This window comes from Streptopelia decaocto, assembly GCF_964273445.1.
Source record: "Streptopelia decaocto genome assembly, chromosome: 1".
In the NCBI taxonomy this organism is placed as follows: Eukaryota; Metazoa; Chordata; class Aves; order Columbiformes; family Columbidae; genus Streptopelia; species Streptopelia decaocto.
In genome coordinates, this window is record NC_138663.1 from 113,962,523 (window position 1) to 113,981,340 (window position 18,818).

At 55.3% G+C, this 18,818-nt stretch overlaps 1 protein-coding gene across 6 annotated transcripts in view; it reads right to left on the reverse strand.

The window, feature by feature from the left end:
• The window catches only part of BCOR (BCL6 corepressor), an 82,065-nt gene that overhangs the window by 38,075 nt on the left and 25,172 nt on the right, over positions 1 to 18,818 (reverse strand). For 5 of the 6 annotated variants that reach the window (XM_082073586.1, XM_082073588.1, XM_082073590.1 and 2 more), the window contains exon 2: positions 1,184 to 1,313. In XM_082073586.1, coding sequence (XP_081929712.1) covers positions 1,184 to 1,269 — 86 coding nt within the window. In that variant the 5' untranslated portion in view covers positions 1,270 to 1,313. Of the gene's footprint in view, positions 1 to 1,183; positions 1,314 to 6,597; positions 6,618 to 18,818 lie in introns of those variants that run through there. The other variant, XM_082073587.1, reaches the window with a different exon arrangement.

Here is an 18,818-nt window from a genome sequence, read left to right on the forward strand (position 1 = left end):
TCATGTACCATCCATAAACGCTGCTGAAGAGAAAATTAGAACACACACGCTAATATCATACGAATGTCAGCTGTTCCATGCTAAAGAAGGAGCTGCACATCTGTGCCATACCAGTGTTGCAGCACTGGGACTTGTTATCACAGAAAGCACTGATAAAGAATATACCTTAGTGCCAAATTTCAAATCCCAGGGATAAAAATCGCTGATGTGCAGCAGAAGGAAAGTTTCAGCATTATCCAAAAGAACCCCTTTCAATCAAAGTGCTTAAAGGCACATCATCACCTCCAAGCAGAAATGTAATTTTAATGTATTTGTTTATTCATTTTTCAAAGATTCACCTTTCTGCAAGTAGCAGGTAAAAATATTATGCCTAAATAACTGAGAGGAAGGCAGACTGAGACGGCTGGCCATTTTCCTCCAGTTTATGCTTGCAAATAGTTTTTCCCTGCAATACCAAAAACTTTCCCAGCTTCTCAGAGGCTTTTCACACAACAGTGAGAACACAGGCTCAAAGAAAAGACAGGAAAACACTAAAACCACTCAAAATTGGCACAGAGAACCACAGGCATACCTGCAGCTTCTGTTCAGTGACATTTTGCTTTTTAAAAAGCTGCAGTTTAAGGGAAGAGGACAATGGCCAGTGCCTGCATCACTCCATTGAAAATTACTAAAGACTGTAATTTTAATCATTGAATTAATTACATTCAACAGGAAAAAATGTGGGGAGGAAGAGAAGTTGACTTGTGGGAGACAGAAAGGCCGCTGTTCCTATCTCATAGGACAATCCATTGGTCCGAAGGCAGGGAATGCCAAGTCGCAGGCAGGAGCTCCTCTGCCGTACAGAATCACCGCAAGAACGTGTGCACTATTTGGTTTAATTCCCCTTCACAAATACGAATAATAAATTAATTGTAAAAGCGCATTTAAAGGCTGCTTTGGGGAGTAATCTCTTTAAAGGGCGTCCCCACTTCACTGACCCAGGTTGCCTGTTAAATAGTAAATCAGCGGCTGCTCTACCGCTCTCAGGCACGTCTTGTTTCTCTCCCCGCCCCCCTCCAAGCCAGGCTGATCTCAATGCAAGGCAGCAGCTACCTACTCTGGCATTAGGGAAGCGAGCGAACTCTGAGACCTCATGCTGCAGAATTACAGTGTGGTTTAACTTGCCAGAAGCTTAAATATTTACCTGTCTTCATTAATTCCACACATGCGGACCCTTTCATTGCTCATCCAGCTATGAACGTTGCCATACAGGGGAGCTGCAGAAAGCATGACGTCTTCTTAAAAATTGATGCTTTTCTTCACAGTTTTATATTCTATTAAAAAAAAAAAATAAAAAAGAAAACAACAAAAAAAAGTTGAGCAGATTTGTCTAGGAGGAAGTGCAAACATCACGGCGGAGCAGCCAGCCTCCCTCCGGGTAATTAATAATGAATGCAGGATTGGTGCGGGGAGTGAGCTGCCTACGTTAACCGCTAAGGGAGATACCCTGCAATAAAGGAGCAAATTGAGGGCATTTATAGGTCAGAGGAGATGGATCTTTTCCCCAGCACACATCCAGAAAATTAAGAATCATTCCAGGCTATCGACAAATAAAAGTTTCTCCACTGCATTTCATTTGAACAAGAAATGACTCAGCCAGCCAAGTATACACCAATCCCCAAACCTTCATCTCACGTACGCTGAACCAAGGAGGGAGACCCCATGGGTTGGGGGAACGTGCAAAACTACCCACAGGTGCTCACAAAAGCTCTGCATTAGGAACGCACAGGAGCAGGAACAGGAGCAAGAACAGCCACATACTGTGCGTATTAGCTACACTGATTGCTGATAAAGCTTTCACACGAGGACTTAAAACCGAAGAGACGCTGCTACAGAAGGGATCTAAATAAAAAACTCCCCTTTAGCATCTGCACATGACTAACTTGGAGAAAGGGGTTAAAAATAGTAAGTGGGTTGGCGAGCTCCCCACCCCTTGATTTGATTAAGCACCGAGCCCTGGTGGCTTCTGCATCAGGGCTGCTGCTGCTGCTGCGAGCGCTTTCAGTAATTCAATGATGCCTGTTCACTCCAGGGAAAGAAATCATTAGCGGGCTCGCTGGAGAAGTATTAGCAGTCCAAGAGGATCGGCACTGTGTGCAGCCGGAGTGGCAGGTGAAAGGTAACCACATTTTTGCATCCAGTGGTGGATGGGGAAAGGGTTTTCCTCCCCTCTACCTTGCCTAACGCCACCTCCACTCGCATTAAATTCTAGTTTGCTGCATGAGCGAAGCGTCAGGACAAGCTGCGTTTTATTAACAGGATTATCGCGGTGCATGATTTATTCCAGTGCAAGATTTTAATTGCTCTTTGGAGGTTGAGTCGTTTCTTTTGACTGAGCTTCAGCCTGCATCCTGCTGCTAAATGCTGGGTTAATAAGTAGGGGGAGCCTTTAATGCACAGGATATCCCTCAGCTCTTCCTCTCTCACAAAAATAGAAGCCTTTAAGCAGGAGGCATGATACTCTTTTTACACACACACACACAAGCCAGTAACGGGCGATTGACCACTGGGAGTTTAATGCCTAACGTCTCCCAAAGCATCCATGCTTCCCCAGCAAACTCATTTCCTTTGTCAGGCTACAAAATATGCAAATGATCACTTTGGCATTTAATGGGGAAGAAGCCCAGATCAGGCCTTCAACACAATACTTCACACACGTTCAGAGAGGTTTAAGCACTGAAACGGCAGGAAACCCTTGTTCCCCAACACTTTTTTCTGCCCTCAAAGAGGTCTTTTGTGGAAAACTCCACGTCTGGAACAAATGCATATTAATGAAACGGCGTGTTGACCCTCCTCTCTCCAGAACGGTTAGCTTTCCCTAATGAAGTCCACAAAAAATTGCTGCGAGGAAACAACAATCCGCAGAGAATAGATACCACGCTATCATTCAAAAGGAGTTATTTCGCTGGAAAGACGGTTTCTGGACAGATTTACTGTTTTCCAGATGTGCCGCTCGTAATGTTTTCAATAGAGGCAGCAGCAGCACGGAGAGAGTGATTTAGGGTTCTACATAAGGTTAGTAGCCGCCCCGTGCGCTGCCTCATCCATGAGGGATGGATGCTGGCTTGGGAGAGAAGGGCCTTGGCAGCGCATGGCCCCGCTCCCCGCCTTCCTTCGGGGGCACACGAGGCCAACCCATCCCGCTCCTCGCCCCTCCGAGGGGCCGCCTGCACCCGTCTGGTTTCTCCAGTGGAAGTGTATCATTAAGATAAGGCGCGGTGCCCAAATTGGAGCCCGTCAATCCCCTGACATGTGCAGATAGAAAACACTGAAGTTGCATGGGAGGCCAAGAGCTTGCCCAGCCGCAGCGGGTAATCTGGAGGCCCCACGTCCCACCGTCACCGCCAGAGCAGGGCAAAGCCTGCCAGGGTGCAGGATGTGGGGAGGCGGTAGGATGCCCCAGAGCCCACCCAAGCGGGTCAGAGCCCATACTCCCAACAGCTGCCAGCTGCCAACTGCCATCCCCTTCCCCAAAAGCTGCCGCCCTTGGGCGCTCACTGCCCCGGAGGCACGTGTGTGTGCAGTTATAATCGCCGCCCTGATGAACTTCTTGTGAACTGTTTAAAAGTGGAGGTCTGCTGAACGAGCAGCGGCGCCACTGCCAGCCATAATTTCATTGCAACAAGCAGCAAGACTTTTAACTCTTCGCACGCCCCTTCCTCCCCTTCTTTCTCTTCCCGCAAGCAGCCACCCGTCGGGGCCAGCGGCTCTCAGGGGACACCAGCGGCTCGGGCAAACGCCGGCAGCTCCGCAAGCCCTCAGCGCTTCGGGAATAGTGCGGGGGGAGGACCGGGGATGCAGGGGGAGAGAGCACCGTTCCTATTTATGCCCAGCTTCCGCGGGGGCGGGCACAGCCAGCTCCGTTATGCAACCCCGACGACGGGCTGAGCGCCCCAGTGCACAGAGGAAACCGAGGACACGTCTCCCCCTCCCTCCCCGTCACCCGCCGGGCCACCACGCACCCCCCCCCGCCACTATCAGCGCGCCCCAGGGCGCCGCAGCCCCCCCCCTTCCCCGGCCGCCCCCGCTGCGCGGCGCGGCGTGGCGCGGAGCGGGGCTCGGCCGCCGGAGAGCGCACGGCATTTCCTCCGGGAGGTGTCTGGCCGATAAAGCCATTTGCAGCTAAATATAGACGGTGATGCACGGAGGAGGGAGGGAGGGAGGGAGGGAGTGGGAGAGGGGGAGAGCGAGACGCGCAACGCACACGCGGTTCCGCAGCGATGCCGCCGTGTGAAACTAGTTGTGAAAAAGCCCCTGCAAGCACTAACCTGTCTCCCGGCGTGGTGCCGAACGGGGCCCCGGCGAGCCGCGCCGGGAACACTCACTGCCCCGCGCTGCCCGCGCCCCGCGCCGCAGAGGCAGGCAGAGACACACACGGCGCTGTTTTGGGCAGCTGATTAAAAAGGGAAACGTTTGGGTCTCCCTCGCAACGTCAACAGACTTTTGGCAGCCATTGACGCCAGCAGCAGCAAAGTTTTGTTAACACGCTCCTGGCGTGGAAACGAGAAAAACCCGATGCCCGCGGGAAGGCGGGGGGGGGGAAAGGAGGAAGACGCCGTTTCTCCGTGCCTCCGGGGAAAAGACAAGGGGAGGGCAGAGCCGCCCAGGCCGAGGCAGCCTCCTCTCGCCCCCCGGCCCTGGGGTGCCCGGCAGCGAGTGTGAGAGGTGAAAGTCGGCGGTGGGGCTGGGGGGGGGGTGTGGAGTGGCGGAAGCCCGGCGGGGCCGGCGGCTGCAGCGAGCCAGGAAGCGGGGCGGGAGGAGAATTGCAACGGCGCACGAGTTCCCTTTTGGCGCCTTTACTCTTTTCCACCTCCGAGCTCCGCCTGGCAGCCCGCCAGTTTCCACTGCACAAGCCACAGAGCCAGCAACAGCGCAACGCCAGCCGGCGGGGAGGGCTGCACGGGGTGAAAAAAAAAGAAGTCTGCGAGCGCCGGTGGCAGCGCCGGAGCGGCAGGCGCTTCGGCAAACAACCCGGCCTTTCGGAAATTAAAAGCAATGCAATAAATTACTCGGCTCTGAACCCCCCACCTCCGTCGGCGCCCGGTTCCAGGCCACTGAAAGGATCATTTCTAGATTTGCGAAAATCCCTGCGAGAGGAGTGAAAAGCAATCGGGGACTCGTAGCGATCTCCTTCGATTAGCCCTCTACCTGTTCATCTGGAGCTTGATTTAAAGGGCAGCGTTTGTACGGTATTTATAAGCTTAAATACGGGCAGCTGCTTATGAATGTGCTTAGGTACCTCGTTTATCTTGTACCTCCGACTTACATATTTACGATTTATAAAAACAACGACCTGTACCACGGGTAGAAAGGAGACTTTAGAGACACTACTGCTGCACGGTTTACAGTGCGCCCTATAAAGCTCTGGCAGCAGCCAGCGATCTAATATTAGACAAGTGTTTAAAGAACAGGGGTGGTTGCAATTTAAAAAAAAACCCACCACGGTAGGTTATTTTTTGCAATCTCCAAACGGCATCACCGCTAGTGACACGTTTTGTAAACCAGAGGGGGAAGCTCCAGACTAAGTAGCCGCCGCACGGATCCGCGGATTAGAGAAGAAGTTTGACCTTTACCCGGGACGTGTGGCATTTCATTTAACCATAAAGCTAAGCACAATGCGCCAGCGAGATCGCTAAACCGATTTAAAATACATATTGAGTCATGCACGACAGTAATGCATTTCGGTTTAGGCAGCGTGCAGGCAGCGCAAAGGGGTCGGAGTCTATTTTAAGGCTCCTGTCGCAGCCGCCCCCCGTCCCCGTCGTCCTCCGTGTCCCGTCCCCCCCGCGGCTCCTACACCGTCACGTGTCGGACGGCGACCAGGACTTTCTACCGTGTAAACACGGTGCGGCGGAGCCGTCCGAGGACAACCGGGGACGCCGAGCCAGCACCGGCGCCTTGGGGGCATCCTCCCCGCCGCCGGGCACGGACGCCGCGCTGTGCCTTGCTCCGGCCCGGCGGACAAACGCCCCCCCCCCCCCTCCCCCGCCCGCAGCGGGGCTCCAGCGGGGCGGCCCCCTCCGGCACAGGCAGCCCGAGGGAGAGGCGGCCCCGGCCCCCGCGCCCCCCCGCGCCGTCTGTCACGCCTTGGACCCCGCACAGACAGTCGCTGCGCCGTAGCGGCAGCGGCGCTTTCCCCCTTTCCCATATGCTGCGAGGCGAATTACTGCAACGCTCTCAGCGCTGGCGGCAGCCAAAAAGGGAAAAAAAAAAGTTTTCAATTAATGATAAGTCTAGGAACTGGGGAAGGGGGCGGGGGAGGAGGCCTATAAGGGAAAGTTAAAATGGCTGGCGATCCTTCAAATAACCCTGGCCGCCTTACCCCGGAGCCCAAACGGCACCGCCTGCCGCGGAGCTCCGGGGGAAGACCCAGACCCCCAGAGACACACCTCCGTGGGGCAGCCCGGCAGGCCAAGGCTGCCTCGGCGATGCCCATATCTGAAGGTTATGGGACGTTCGCAGGGCAGGAGCCTTCGCTCCCATTCCACCCCGCGCCCCCCGGTTTAAAGGCATCGAGGACGTGCGATAGCGAGACTGAAAAGGCTCCCCCACACACACCTGGGGGACGTGAGGAGACTGGTACCCAACTTTGAGGCATCGTTGCGTGAAAGGATTTCCCGGGGATTCGCGGGAAACACCGACACCCTCCGCCGCCCCGGCAGCCCAGCACCACCGCTACCGGCGCCCGTCCCGGCGCGGGCGATGCCTCCGCTCCCCAGCACAAGCCGCGGCGGCAGGCGGGCAGGCTGCTCTCTGCGGGGGGGCGGGCAGGGGTTTCCTCCCCCACACACCGCGGCGGGCAGCACGGCAGTTCAGCCTGCCGCCGCTCTGGTCATGCCATGAACAAGGCTGCCGGAGGAGGAGGTGGCGGAGGGAGCCGCAAACCGGCTCCGCTGCAGAAATCCCCGGGCCCCCGCGCAAACGGGGCCCCCCGGCGAGAGCCCGGCCTCCCTCCCTCGCCCACCCGCCGCGGCATCTCCCTACCCAGGCCGTCCGCGCCATTTTAGAGACACACACCCCCACACACAGACACTCGCGCACACACACACGCACGGGAGCGAGGTTTCCGCTGCTGCTGCCAGAGACAACAGGCAGCAGCCGAGCCCGGGCTGGGAAGGAGGAGCAGCGGCAGCAGCGAGAGAGGGGCACACACAGACACACACACCCACGCACCGCGGGCCGGGCAGAAATGTGCATTTCAGGTAATTTAAGGCCGCATTCCCGGCGTGGGGAAGGGAAAGCAGAGCCCAGGCCTGCGCGCCCCCACCCCATTAACCCGCCGCGCACTCGGCATCCCGGGAGCCCTTCATTGTTGCCTTTATTCCGTGTGGCTTTGCTTTTCAGCAGGGGAATATAAAGAAAAGAGAGAGGGGAGGAAAAGAAAAAAAAAGAAAAATACCACCAAGCCAGCCCCTTCCCCCCCCCCCGCCCGTCCCCCATTGTTCGGCCGCGGAAGGCTGGGCGAGCCCAGCGCCACGGGCTCGCCATTCACCGGGCTCCTCTGAGCCCCGCCGTCCCCCTCTCCCCCCGATATCCCCAGAAATTTAAGGGGTTGGGGGGGGACGACCCAGACACACATTAAATACGAAAGTCCCAGCGCTCCTGCGAGAGAGAGTTGGGCGAAAGGCTGCGCTCACTTCCGCAACGTTATCCTTGCAGAAATACCGAAGCACGGCCCCCGTTTCCTTCCCTCAGCCCCCGCCGCACCCCCGAGGGAGGGGGGTGATTAATGGGACATACGCCCTTGGTTTCCCTCCGGCCACCCCGGCGCACCGCTCCCCGGCGCGGAGCCGCCGCGGCACGCAGGGCGGGGGCGGCCCCCCCACGCATCCGTCGGGGACGTTGGGAGATATTGATCACGGACGACTTCATTTTGCATAATTGCGGCTGACAGGGCCTGTGGTTCCCTCATTTACGGAGCAACAGCTTCGAGGGGGCTGATGGATGGGGAGCGGCTCCGTCCGCTCCCCCCAACTCACCCTCCCCCCGCGGCATCCCCGCCGGGAGACGGCGGCTCCGCGCTTCATGCAGCAAATCGCCAGCGCACAACACCTAAATATCAAACTTAGGTGTCTCCGTCTCTCGTTTTCCCTAGCGCGGCCGGCCTGCAAACCTCTCGCTCCCCGCAGGGCTTTGTCTGCACAGCCGCAGCAGGGCCGGCTCCAGCCCCCGGTGCATGGAGCCCTTCGGCGGCCGCATCTAAGAAAAAGTGCTTGGGAAGTTGGGGCTTTTTCCTCCCTCCCCCCCCCCGCCTCCTCCCAACAACAAACAAATATATAGCTCGGTTTCTGTTAAACAATGCATAAAAATTAGCCTCGCCCCAAAGTTTATGTTGCATTTACGGCGCTAACGTTTCTCCTTGATGGGAAAGGCTTTCCTGAGCAGTTCTGGAAAACACCGGCGAGCCTGCGGTTCCGAAAGCGGCATTACAAGCGTCTCGGAAAACGACTCCGTAACTCTGCGTCCCAGCATCACATCACCTTCTCCAAACCTTTAGAAGAAACGCACGTCCAGGGCGGGCACAGCCAACGCTGCGCACCACCCGTCTCACCGTCCGGGAAACAGTGGGGGGAAAAAAAAAAAAAAGAAAAAAAAAGAAAAAAAAACACACCAAGGCTCGGCTTTTTTGTGGAAAATTAATAAAAAAGGGGGGGCGGGGGGAATAAAGTTGCCGGTGGCGGTGATTCCCAGCCAGAGAGGAGGACAGCGCTGAGGCCGCCGTCGGCCCTGCCTTCCCATCCCGGCGCTCCGCACCGAAACAAAGCAGCGAATCAACTGCCGTGCAGATGGGCGGCTATGAATTTTTTTGCTGCTTAGAGCTTTAATTACTCGTTCTTGATCCGTGGGACTACGACACGACACCGCCAAGGTTAAAATGCCCTGAACAGCTCTGAGCAGATGTGAACGAGTTGGCAGACGCGCAAATGAGGTCTGCCTCTAAGCATGATAACAAGTGACTAATACATTGCATATCGCTGAAAGAAAATTATTTTTCTCTAATTTGCATTAGCTTTTTTCTTTCTTTCTTTTTTTTTTTTTTTTACACCAGCGACATTCTCTCCTCAGAGGCAGCAGCATAATCCTGAAAATTTTACTCCGTGACTTTAAAAGATTTGGAAGGAGGCAGAGATTGCCAGTGTTTTGGCTATGCAGGCTTGTTTATCTTTCCGCCTTTGCTCCACGGTGAAACTAGTTTCACAAGCAGTATTCTTGCAGAAAAATTGTACATGTCATATAAAACACCGTTTTATAGGAATTGATGCTAAAATTGTTGAATACTGGCGCACTTTCGCCACTAATAGCAGAGCGTAATCCATAAAGGACCAAGGGGACAGTCAAGGCCGAAAGAGAAAGAAAAAAAATAATAGATTCACTGGAGAGAGAAATACATAAAGGCAACCCATCAAGGAAAATTGCAAAAAGGGAGGGTAGGGGAGAAAATGAGCATCTCCCCCTTCTACCTGCCTTCCGCCCCAGAGCCACCTTATCAAAAAGACAATAGTATGTGGAGGTCACTTGCTATAAAAAACATAGCGATTCTCGTAGGTAGCAAAACTATGTCAGGTACAAATATAGGCTGGAACCCAGTTCTCCAAGTTCCCTCGACTTTCCAGAGGCTCTTCTGAAAGGGATGGGATATCACTTTGGGTACTGGAGCAAACGTCAAGAACAGGCAGCATTTTATATCCCACACTCAAAACGCAAACCACGGGGCTTGGATGCAGAGGCTTTGATGAGAAATAGCCACTTGGGCTATTTACACGGGAGGAGTTTTTCAATTAGGACCTGTTCCAGGGGTGCCCGTACATCCAGGTTACCAGGGACTACACGCTGCCATCTCAAGACACAACAACAACTCCTCCACCACCAACACGTGCTCGGGAGGCAAAACCCGCACAGGCAGCCACCGTGCCGTGCCCTACCCGAGGCCAGAACCGGCTCGGAGCAGGGCTGCCCTCACCTCCCGAGGGGCTGTCGGGACGCCTTGCCCGCCGCTCCTGCAAAGTCACCTGGGGCCGGCGCAAATCTGCCGCCGTGAGGGATTTCCCAGTGCTGAAGCCGGCGGGGTCGGGCGCGGAGCCGACCGCTCCTCCCGCAGCCTCCCTGCGCTTATAAATCAAACGGAGGAGGAGAGAAACAGGGGGGGTGGTTTCTGCCCGCCTAGCCGCGTTTGCTCATGCGACGCCGCCACGGCAGGGGAGCAAGGCTCGCCGCCCTGCCGCCGCCCGGAATGCCCGCCGGGCCCCGCAGTGCCGTGCCGGGCCCCGCAGCGGCGGGCGGTGCCTCCGGGAGCAGCGGGGCGGCCCCTGGGCTGCTCCGGCCGCAGCGAGAGCTTTTGTGTGCGAGTGCCGGCGAGGCGCGGACTCTTCGCGCTTCAACAGCTGTCACATTATTTGCACTGGCTGTAAACAGCCTTCGCCTTCCCCCCCTCGCCACAGAGTTAAATCCAGACTAACAATCCCCAGTTCGAGATCAAACCAACAACAGCAGCATTGTGTCTTGCCTTCATTGCTTTACCATCAACTACTGCAGCTGGTTTACTCGAAACAAGGAACACCCTCTACCCGCCTCCCCCGCCCCGAGGCCAGAAACGTGCTTGTTCCCGGCGGTTGGTCAGGCGGTGCCTCGCTGCTCCGGGGGAATTCTGCCGGCCGGGGGATGGGCTGCTCCGCTAACCCGATGCCAGCGGGGTCCCGAGCCCTGAGGGGCTCTCCCCAACCAAGGGGAGAGGGGTTTGCAGCCCGCACTCTCGCCCGACCAAATGCCTTATCCGAAGCTGAGCTCCGCTCTCGGTTTGGCTTTTGGAAAGGGCGAGGGGGAACCCCGCAGTAGCGGGGAAAGCCGCGCCTGCAACTGCGCAGCGCCCCACGACACACGACGAGCTCGCCCCCGCGGCGCGTCCCCGGGAAGGCCGGGCTCCCCACCCCCGCCTCCCCTGCCCTGCTGCCTCGCACGGGGCCGGCGGCAACAGTGCCCGACCTGTTACCACAGCAAAGCTCCCGCCGGGGGGCCCCTCCGCCGCGGCCGGCCGCCCCCGCCGGCCTTGCCCCGGGCGATGACCCCGCCGCTCGCAGCCCGCGGCAGCCCCGGCCTCGCTGCACAGCCGGCCGGCAGAGACGCGTTTCCACTTTCAGCCTTTTCCCTCGTACGGAAGGAAAAAAAAAAAAAAGAAAAGAAAAACCTCAATAACCGAAAACACGAGTCCAACTTTGCTTGCGATACAACCACCTGGCAACAAAGGAGTGTGCTGCGCACTCTCAGCGGGCCTTTTGTTGGGCACAGCTGGAATTTGAGTGTAAATCCCCCGTACCTCCTTCCCTGCCCTTAGTCATTCTTCTATCAGCATCGAAGTTATAGGAGAGGTGAAATATACTGAACAGAAGTGAGGGAAAAATAAATCAACTCGAGGCAAGCTTTCCTTGCTCAGTTTGACTCCCAGCACTACCCAAGTTGTGCATCTCTAAGGGAAAACCACGACACAGCAACTTTCCGAAATTTGTGTACCACACGAACTCTTGAAGAGGACACAGGAGCTGGAAGTGCACTTTCTAGGTGCTTATATGTGGTTTGGGAGCCAGCACTAGCAACGGAAAATAGCTCATTTTATTGGGAGCACACCTCCGTCTTGGCCTGACTCCTGCGAAAGGGCAGCGCTCCGCAGGCAGCTAAGGTGCTTCACACCAATGTGACACCTTCCAATTGACTTCCGAATCGGATTCACCGACAAATGATGCCAGTACGTACTCACAGGTCAGGATCATCGACTATTCATTGCCTATACGTAGCTAGAAATCTGCTGGCCTGGTAAAAACCACTGCTAACAAAACAATGTCAGCAAAGGCTGCAACATACTCTTGTGAGAGACTGGCGATTCGTGCCTACTGAGGCTCTTTCAGCACAAAGGCTTTTAGAGGAAGAAGAGAGAGAAGGGGGAAAAAAAGGAGGGAGGGCTCTCGTGTTTCAGGGCTGGTGTCCCTTGGGAGCCAAGAACCAAGTGTAGCTTCAATCAAATGCTGACTTCTCCTCCGGGAGCTCAGTAGGAAACCTGATCTCACTAGCTCATGCCTGCCTCCGTGCATATAGGCTGGGTTTTCTTTCATACCACCAATTTGTATAAAGAGGAGAGCCAATACAGTTTATTGCAAACGAGATCTCACAGTAACGGATCTAGAGAGATATTTCTGTAGCTAAAATAAGACAACCTTCAGCCGCCTGCTCAGGGCAGGCCGCACTGCAGCCGCCCCCGGCTCCACACGCACGGCTCTGCCGTGGGCGCCCCTGGCGCAGCACGGCACGGCACCGCCTCCCACGCATCTCCCCGAGCCCTGCATCCTCCCCAGCTGGCAGCAGCCGCCTTGGGTTGGGTTTTTGTGCAATGCCAGGTTACACTTCCATTAAAACATTTACCCTGGGAGATCACTTCCTGCTTGCAAGTATTGTTCCAGCTTCTCCTGCTGTTCACAACTTTAGCCAGAGTGATTTCCTTGCCCACCACTGTGTGGAGTCCCCGGGAAGCATCCACCCCTGCCCCCTGGCCCTGGTCTGCCCTGGCACTGCAAAGCATGGCATAGCACGGGAGGTCTGCCGGGTTAAAGCAGGCAAGTCCTCCAGGAGCAGCTCAGCATAACTTTGCACCGGGCTGCTTAATTCTGCACGGGGCTTTGCTAATCTGCTTTGTGCTTGACTACTGAAACGGGAGAAAAGGAAAACACCGCACAGAGAGCACTACCAGGCCAGAGCAAGGTGAGCCCGGGAGGACCGCATCCTGTGGGAAGGGCTTCCCTCAACGCCCAGCTCAGCCTCCTCCTGCTGTGGGCAAGCCAGAGAGGCTTAGAGCACAACCCAGCACACTGGGGCGTGGGAGCAAAGGGGATTGCCTGGGGATCAGGGATCCCTGTAGGATCTCTCCATAGCCAGAAGCTTTCACATGGAGAAAGTTTGGCTCAGGGAAGTGAATTTACACTTGGAAAGTAGAGGAGCTCTGCCTATCCCTTCTCATGCTATTAGCAAGTTCTCTGTGAATTTCAAGGAGAGCTGAGAATACGCCCCTCCAGCTTTTGATTTCACTTGTCTCTCCCTACCTGCCACCATGAGCAAATGCCATACTAAAGCTGCGGCTACATGAGCCCCACAACGCTCTCCCACCCCCTCCAGGAGACCCCCGGCTGCAATGCTGCCCCACTCCTGGAGTGCAGCGGGGAAACATAGCAGCAGGTGAGGGACGGGCAGCCTCGTGGCTCCCAGTCCACGCAAGCACAAGGACAGCCACCAGGCTGCCCCAGGCACAGGGTCTGCTGCCCGTGCAAGTACAGGCATACTTCTCTCTATCAACTGTGCCAGGCACCAGCTACTCCGATACTCCTGTGGAGGAGATATGACTGTTGTAACTGAGTATACAGGCCCAAATGTTTTGTAATATGCAAATACGGAGGCCCCTAGGTGAGGTATGCCTGAGCGTTAAACGAACACCTGGGGAAAGAGCAAGAACTACTCCAACTGAAAATGAAAAACAAACCACGCACCGAGAATAACAGGCTGGCTGGCAGCACTGGCATACTGCAACCCACCACAGGCTGTCTGGAGGTGCACAGGGAACGACCCTGCGCAGAGCTGCGCCGGTGCAGCTCCCGGCCGTGGCAGATTGCTTTGAGAGCAGCAGGAGCAATGGAAAGGCGAGCGCATTTGGCTGGGAGCGCTCTCACCCCTCCTGGCCGAGGAGCAGGCGGAGGAAGCACAATGCCAGGCTTTCCCGTGCCGGCTCAGCCGCCGAGCGCAGCCTTGAGCCTCCCCCTTTCCCCAGTGTTCTATTGAACACACTCAGCTCTTTATACGAGCCATTCCCAGTGTGGCTGGTGGATTCTGCGCTTTCCACTTTAATTGTCTTATCCAAATAAAGCTTTGTTTTCCTTAGCACGACAATCCCAACATTCAGGCGGAGATTTTCATTGGACAGAGGAGATATTTTATTCTCTGATTGTTTAGAGAGTCGGGGCTTACACGGAACAGCCCAGGCTTGTGTGCCTCCGCTCACAATAGGGTCTTTGCAGTGCTCGTCTCCGTCATGTAGATTCATTTTCCAAAGTGATTGGGATGAGAATAATTTTTCTCACAACTTCATAGCTTTCCAAGTCTAGCCTAGACTTTAACAAGTCTTTTAGTTTGCACCTAGACAATAAATTTAGTTTAATTTAGCTTCCGGTCTTTAATTTTAGCAGGTCTTCTTTTTGCATGCAAATCAATATGGCAATTACCATCTAAAAGCTCGCCCAGCCCCAGGTCAATGTAAATTGATCATTGTCCGCCTTCTACAAAATAACACCGGGAGTCTGTGGTGCATAATGAGATTATACTGGAAACTGTCTTTCAGATCACAAATTATATTTCATGCTGTCAGGATCTTCTCCAAGCGGACTTCCTTGCATGTCTAATCACACGGCACGGAATCTATTAGCTCACAAGGCAGGTTTGGGGTGAGATGAGCACCTATATGCACAGGGAAGGAGTCTCAAATCACTCAAACGGTTTAGGAAAACAGGCGGGCAAGTACTGAAGCATGCTCTCACTCACTAACTTTCCCAGCAGTGGAAGAGTGGAAAGGGAAAAAAATCTCCACTCAGCCAAGAACTGCTGTCCAGCAAACAAGGAAAAATTAATTCCCTGCTGGAAAGCGGCAGAACTTTCCTAAATCCACATTTGCGACGAGTTCTTGGCCGCCTCCTTTCCGTCTCCACCTTGCCTGCTCAGCTATTTCAAGGCATGCAGGCTGCCCGCTCCGGAGAAACCCCCACGAAAGACATGCTCCCCCGGGAGAGATGGCCCTGCCCGCCACAGTCTCAGGACCTGAGCGGGTCGAGTCGGAGGGAAAGGTCGCTTGGGAGCAGCGACTGCCATAAGCCCGTTCCCAGAAAGGACAGGAGGATTAACGGGAGCTGCTCAGGGCCACGGGAACTCCCCCTGCCTGCAGCCCAGGCCTCCCGCATGCAAATACACGGCCAGAGCTGCCCGCCAGAGTTAAACGGGGTTAGCCTGGCTCTCCCCAGCCAGCCAGCTCGCCTCTGACACTCAGGGAACTGCAAAACCAAGAAAAAGAGGGGAACACGCCCGATCTGGCCATCAATTATTTCAAAAGCGACACCAGCCTAAGGAGGAAGTATATAAGCTCGGCTTCATGTTGCTCTTTCTAAGCCCACACTAAAATGTGATCTATTGCGGTGTTTGGGGGAAAGATAGCGTATCGCATATTACCTGTGCAACCCAACTATGCCGCTGAGTCCCAGCAACAGCCCACACCTCTGTCAAGACGCGCAGAAATCAGAGCCCGCTTCTCCTCCATGCCAAGCACCAATTTACTCCAAGCCACGTTTACTCTCAGGGCAACAGGGCAACGTGGCTGCTAGAGCTACAACCTGAGCCAGGGCAGGTGTTTTGCCTGTCTTTGCAGGGGCCATTCACCAATCAAAGTTGAGAGACCTTTTAAAGGACAGCCACAGATTGCTAAAACTACTTTGGTATGCACAGCATTAATTATTTTGGGCTGTGGTGGTCTGGGTCCATTTTCTCCGCAAACGGAGATCCGAAAGCACGTCAACAACTTTGTGTGGTCCCACAGCTGCACAGATCCACAAAGTCTGCTTGCATGGACTGTACAGGAACCCCTGGAGCTCAGTTGCCTTGCCTCTGGCATCCCTGTTAGGTGGACACTGGCTTCTTCATCAACCTTAAAAAAACCTCAATTATCATGGGATGGGAGAACAAGAGGAAAAGGGGACAATAATTTCAAACTGCCTGTGAAGCTGCAGCTCTTGGCACATCCTGGTAAGGGCAGATATGATACAGTGCGTGACACGGAGCCTGGATTGTCCACCAGCACAGGAATAAAGCCAAGGCACCAGTATTGTTTCAAGACCCAGTCCATATTTGGGCATTCAGTTCACACATCCTAAGTATTGCTTTAAATATTAGAATAGAGGCATTTGCCAATGTGGTTCATAATGCACTCAAATGAGAGAAGTCATTTCTGTTCTGTCTCAGATTACTAGCTTGGTCTTGCTGGTCTTTTTTTTTTTGAGGGGGGGGGAAGAGAGGGAAACCCTGCTGAGTCTGTTTGCACTGGTCTCTATTAGATATGCAACAAATCTGCCATTTCCGGCGTTGCTTCTATCTAATTAGAGATGTATTTAGATGTGACGTGTAAATAAGCGCTGAGCTGCCGGCTGCCCTGGCTGCGTGGACTGCTCGGGAGCATTTCCAATAAGGCTGTAGCGCCCGGAACCGGGGCTCAGACAAAGAGGAATGGGAATGGTCTGCGCTGCAGGCGAATCCAACAAAACCAGCTTTTATCTATCGCTCTAAAGCCTTAACTGCTTTTAATCTGTACCGCCCAGGCTTGCACGCCACGATCAGCGCAGCATCTCATCCACCGAGGACATCTCAGTACAAAAGCAAGCACACACGCACGCAGGAGCTGCAAATAACCCCCGGCCCACCCGAGCCTTAATGCAGACCCCGCTCTCCACCAGCCCTTGCACTCCACGAGGTGTGCGTACCCCCATGGGCTTCCAAACACCCCGAGGCAGGTACGCCTGGCTTCTCTGTGCACAGACACGAGCGGGAGGCTGCCACACGCTGTGAACACGCACGCAGCCCCGTGGGGCGAAGGGCACCGAGCTGCAGGAGAAGTTGACGGGACCTGAAAGCGGCCGCGGAAATTCGCTCCCCTCGTGGGGTCGGGAACCTCGGCCGCGGGGTTTCCACTGCAACCCGCGGGAAGGGGGAGCCGGGGGAGGCGGAGAGCCGCCGGGAACCCCCCCGCTGCCGGGGCTCGGACACCCCCGGGGCCCCGCCACCCCCAAGCCCATGAGGCTGCGGAGGCTTCCCTGGCGCCACGACCGCCCGACCCTGGCTCCAAGCGTTCCTTGGAGTTTCCAGGGAGAAGAAACTCCTGGGAACGAAATAATCTGGCGTTCGCCTCGTGAACTCTTTTCCTGTTGTGGGAAACAGCTTTTATAAAGCCATTAGATGAAGGGGGCAGCGCCGGAGGCCCGAGGTGCGCTGCCCCGTCCTCCCCGCAACCTCTGCTGCTCTCGCACCCTTCCAGGCCGGAGTAGCCAGCCGCGATCCTCTCTTGGTTTTAAGGGTTAACAACCATAGCCACCAAAAAAAAAAAAAAAATCGCTGTGACCTTTTCCTCTCCGACTCCCCCACTCTCCCTTTCAGGCTCCGGTTCCTGAGCTCGCAGGGAGCCTGAGCGGCTGTCTAGACCGATCTATCACAGACGGACAAACAATACCAGGAGAAGCCCCTGCCCGGTCCCTCAGCCTCCGCCACTCACCTTAGAAATGGCGAAGAACAGAAAAGTGACCGTGATACAATCCTCCCCGGTATATTTATAGCCTTCCACACAGCCCACCTTCATGCCTGACAAATGAGATTTTGTCTGCTCTCTCAGCGTACGCTCCAATAAACACACGCACACTTTTTGTGTGTGTGTGTGCCTGTTTGTTTTTGGTAACATTCCGGGCTCGTCCCTCCGGCCGCGGGGTGGGCGAGGGCCCTCCACGCCCATGTGAGGAGGCAGGTTTGATAACCGGGACGGGAGGGGCGGGGGGAGCAAGAGGGACCCGGCCACTAGTCCACAGGCAACCTCCCAACCTGGAAACTTCAATGTCCGTATTCATTACGCCCCTTCGCACCCAGCCCCCCTCACCCGAAGTGCTCCCTGATCCCTGCCAGCCCTCCGGGTTACGTATTAAAGGGGTATATACGGGGCGAGGAGCCGGAGGTCCAACGCTGCAAAAGGCTGGGGAATAACTAATGAGCTGTGCAGCCCATTGATCCGATGCATACTTCCTAATTAACTCTGAGTCACCTATTTGTGACAGCAATTCAAAGAACTGCACTAGGGATAAACTGCAGCCCCGGCGCGCGAAAGCAACCGGGCGGGGGGGGGAGGAGGAGGCGACGCGGGGTGGGGGGGAGATGGAAAAGGAATTTGTTCCTAATCCTCCTAAAAGCAATTAGAGTGAGCGCTGCGCTGGCTACCTCTCGGGGAAAAAAAAAAAAAAAAAAAACACAAAAAAACACACACAAAAAAACAACACACCCAGCGGCTCCGACAGCAGAACCGAAAGGAAATGAATCGGTGTGTCGCAAGCGCGACGGCTCCGGGCTCTAGACAGATAGGCAAGTACCAGCGTCTCAGGGACGAAATTAGGTGAGAGCGGCGGCCGGAGGAAGCGGTACGCCGGGCTCGGCGGGCACAAAGCTGCGGGAAAAGCGCGGGCGGGGAGGGCGCAGCGCAGGCGGCGGCGAACCAGGCGCGGCGGAACCAGCGGGGGTGCGGGCGCTGCCCCGGGGGGCGAGACCCCGCACCGCCCGCTCTCGCCCCCAGCTTTGTTCCTAAGCGGCCATGGAGGGGCACGGCTCTCCCCGGCCGCCCCCTGCGGTAGAGCCACGGGGAGGGGGCGGGGTAAAAAGGGAAAAAAAAAAAAAGTTAATAGAAACCTTTGGAAAATCCGGGCTTTGCTACGGGGCTACGTGGTGCGGGCTGGGCTCATACAGCACCCGTCCCCCCCCGCCTTTTAATACAAACACGAATACAAAAGCTGCAGGCCCCAAAGAGCAGATGAAAGCAATGAACGGAGTTTCTGGAAAAGATTCATTAGTGGGAATTAATGCTTCGAGGAGCTCCGAGGCGATACCATTAAAGCCAGTCATCACACTTTGTCAGTTTTACACCGCTCACTACCGCCAGCGCTGTTTCTTTTTTTCTTTTTTTA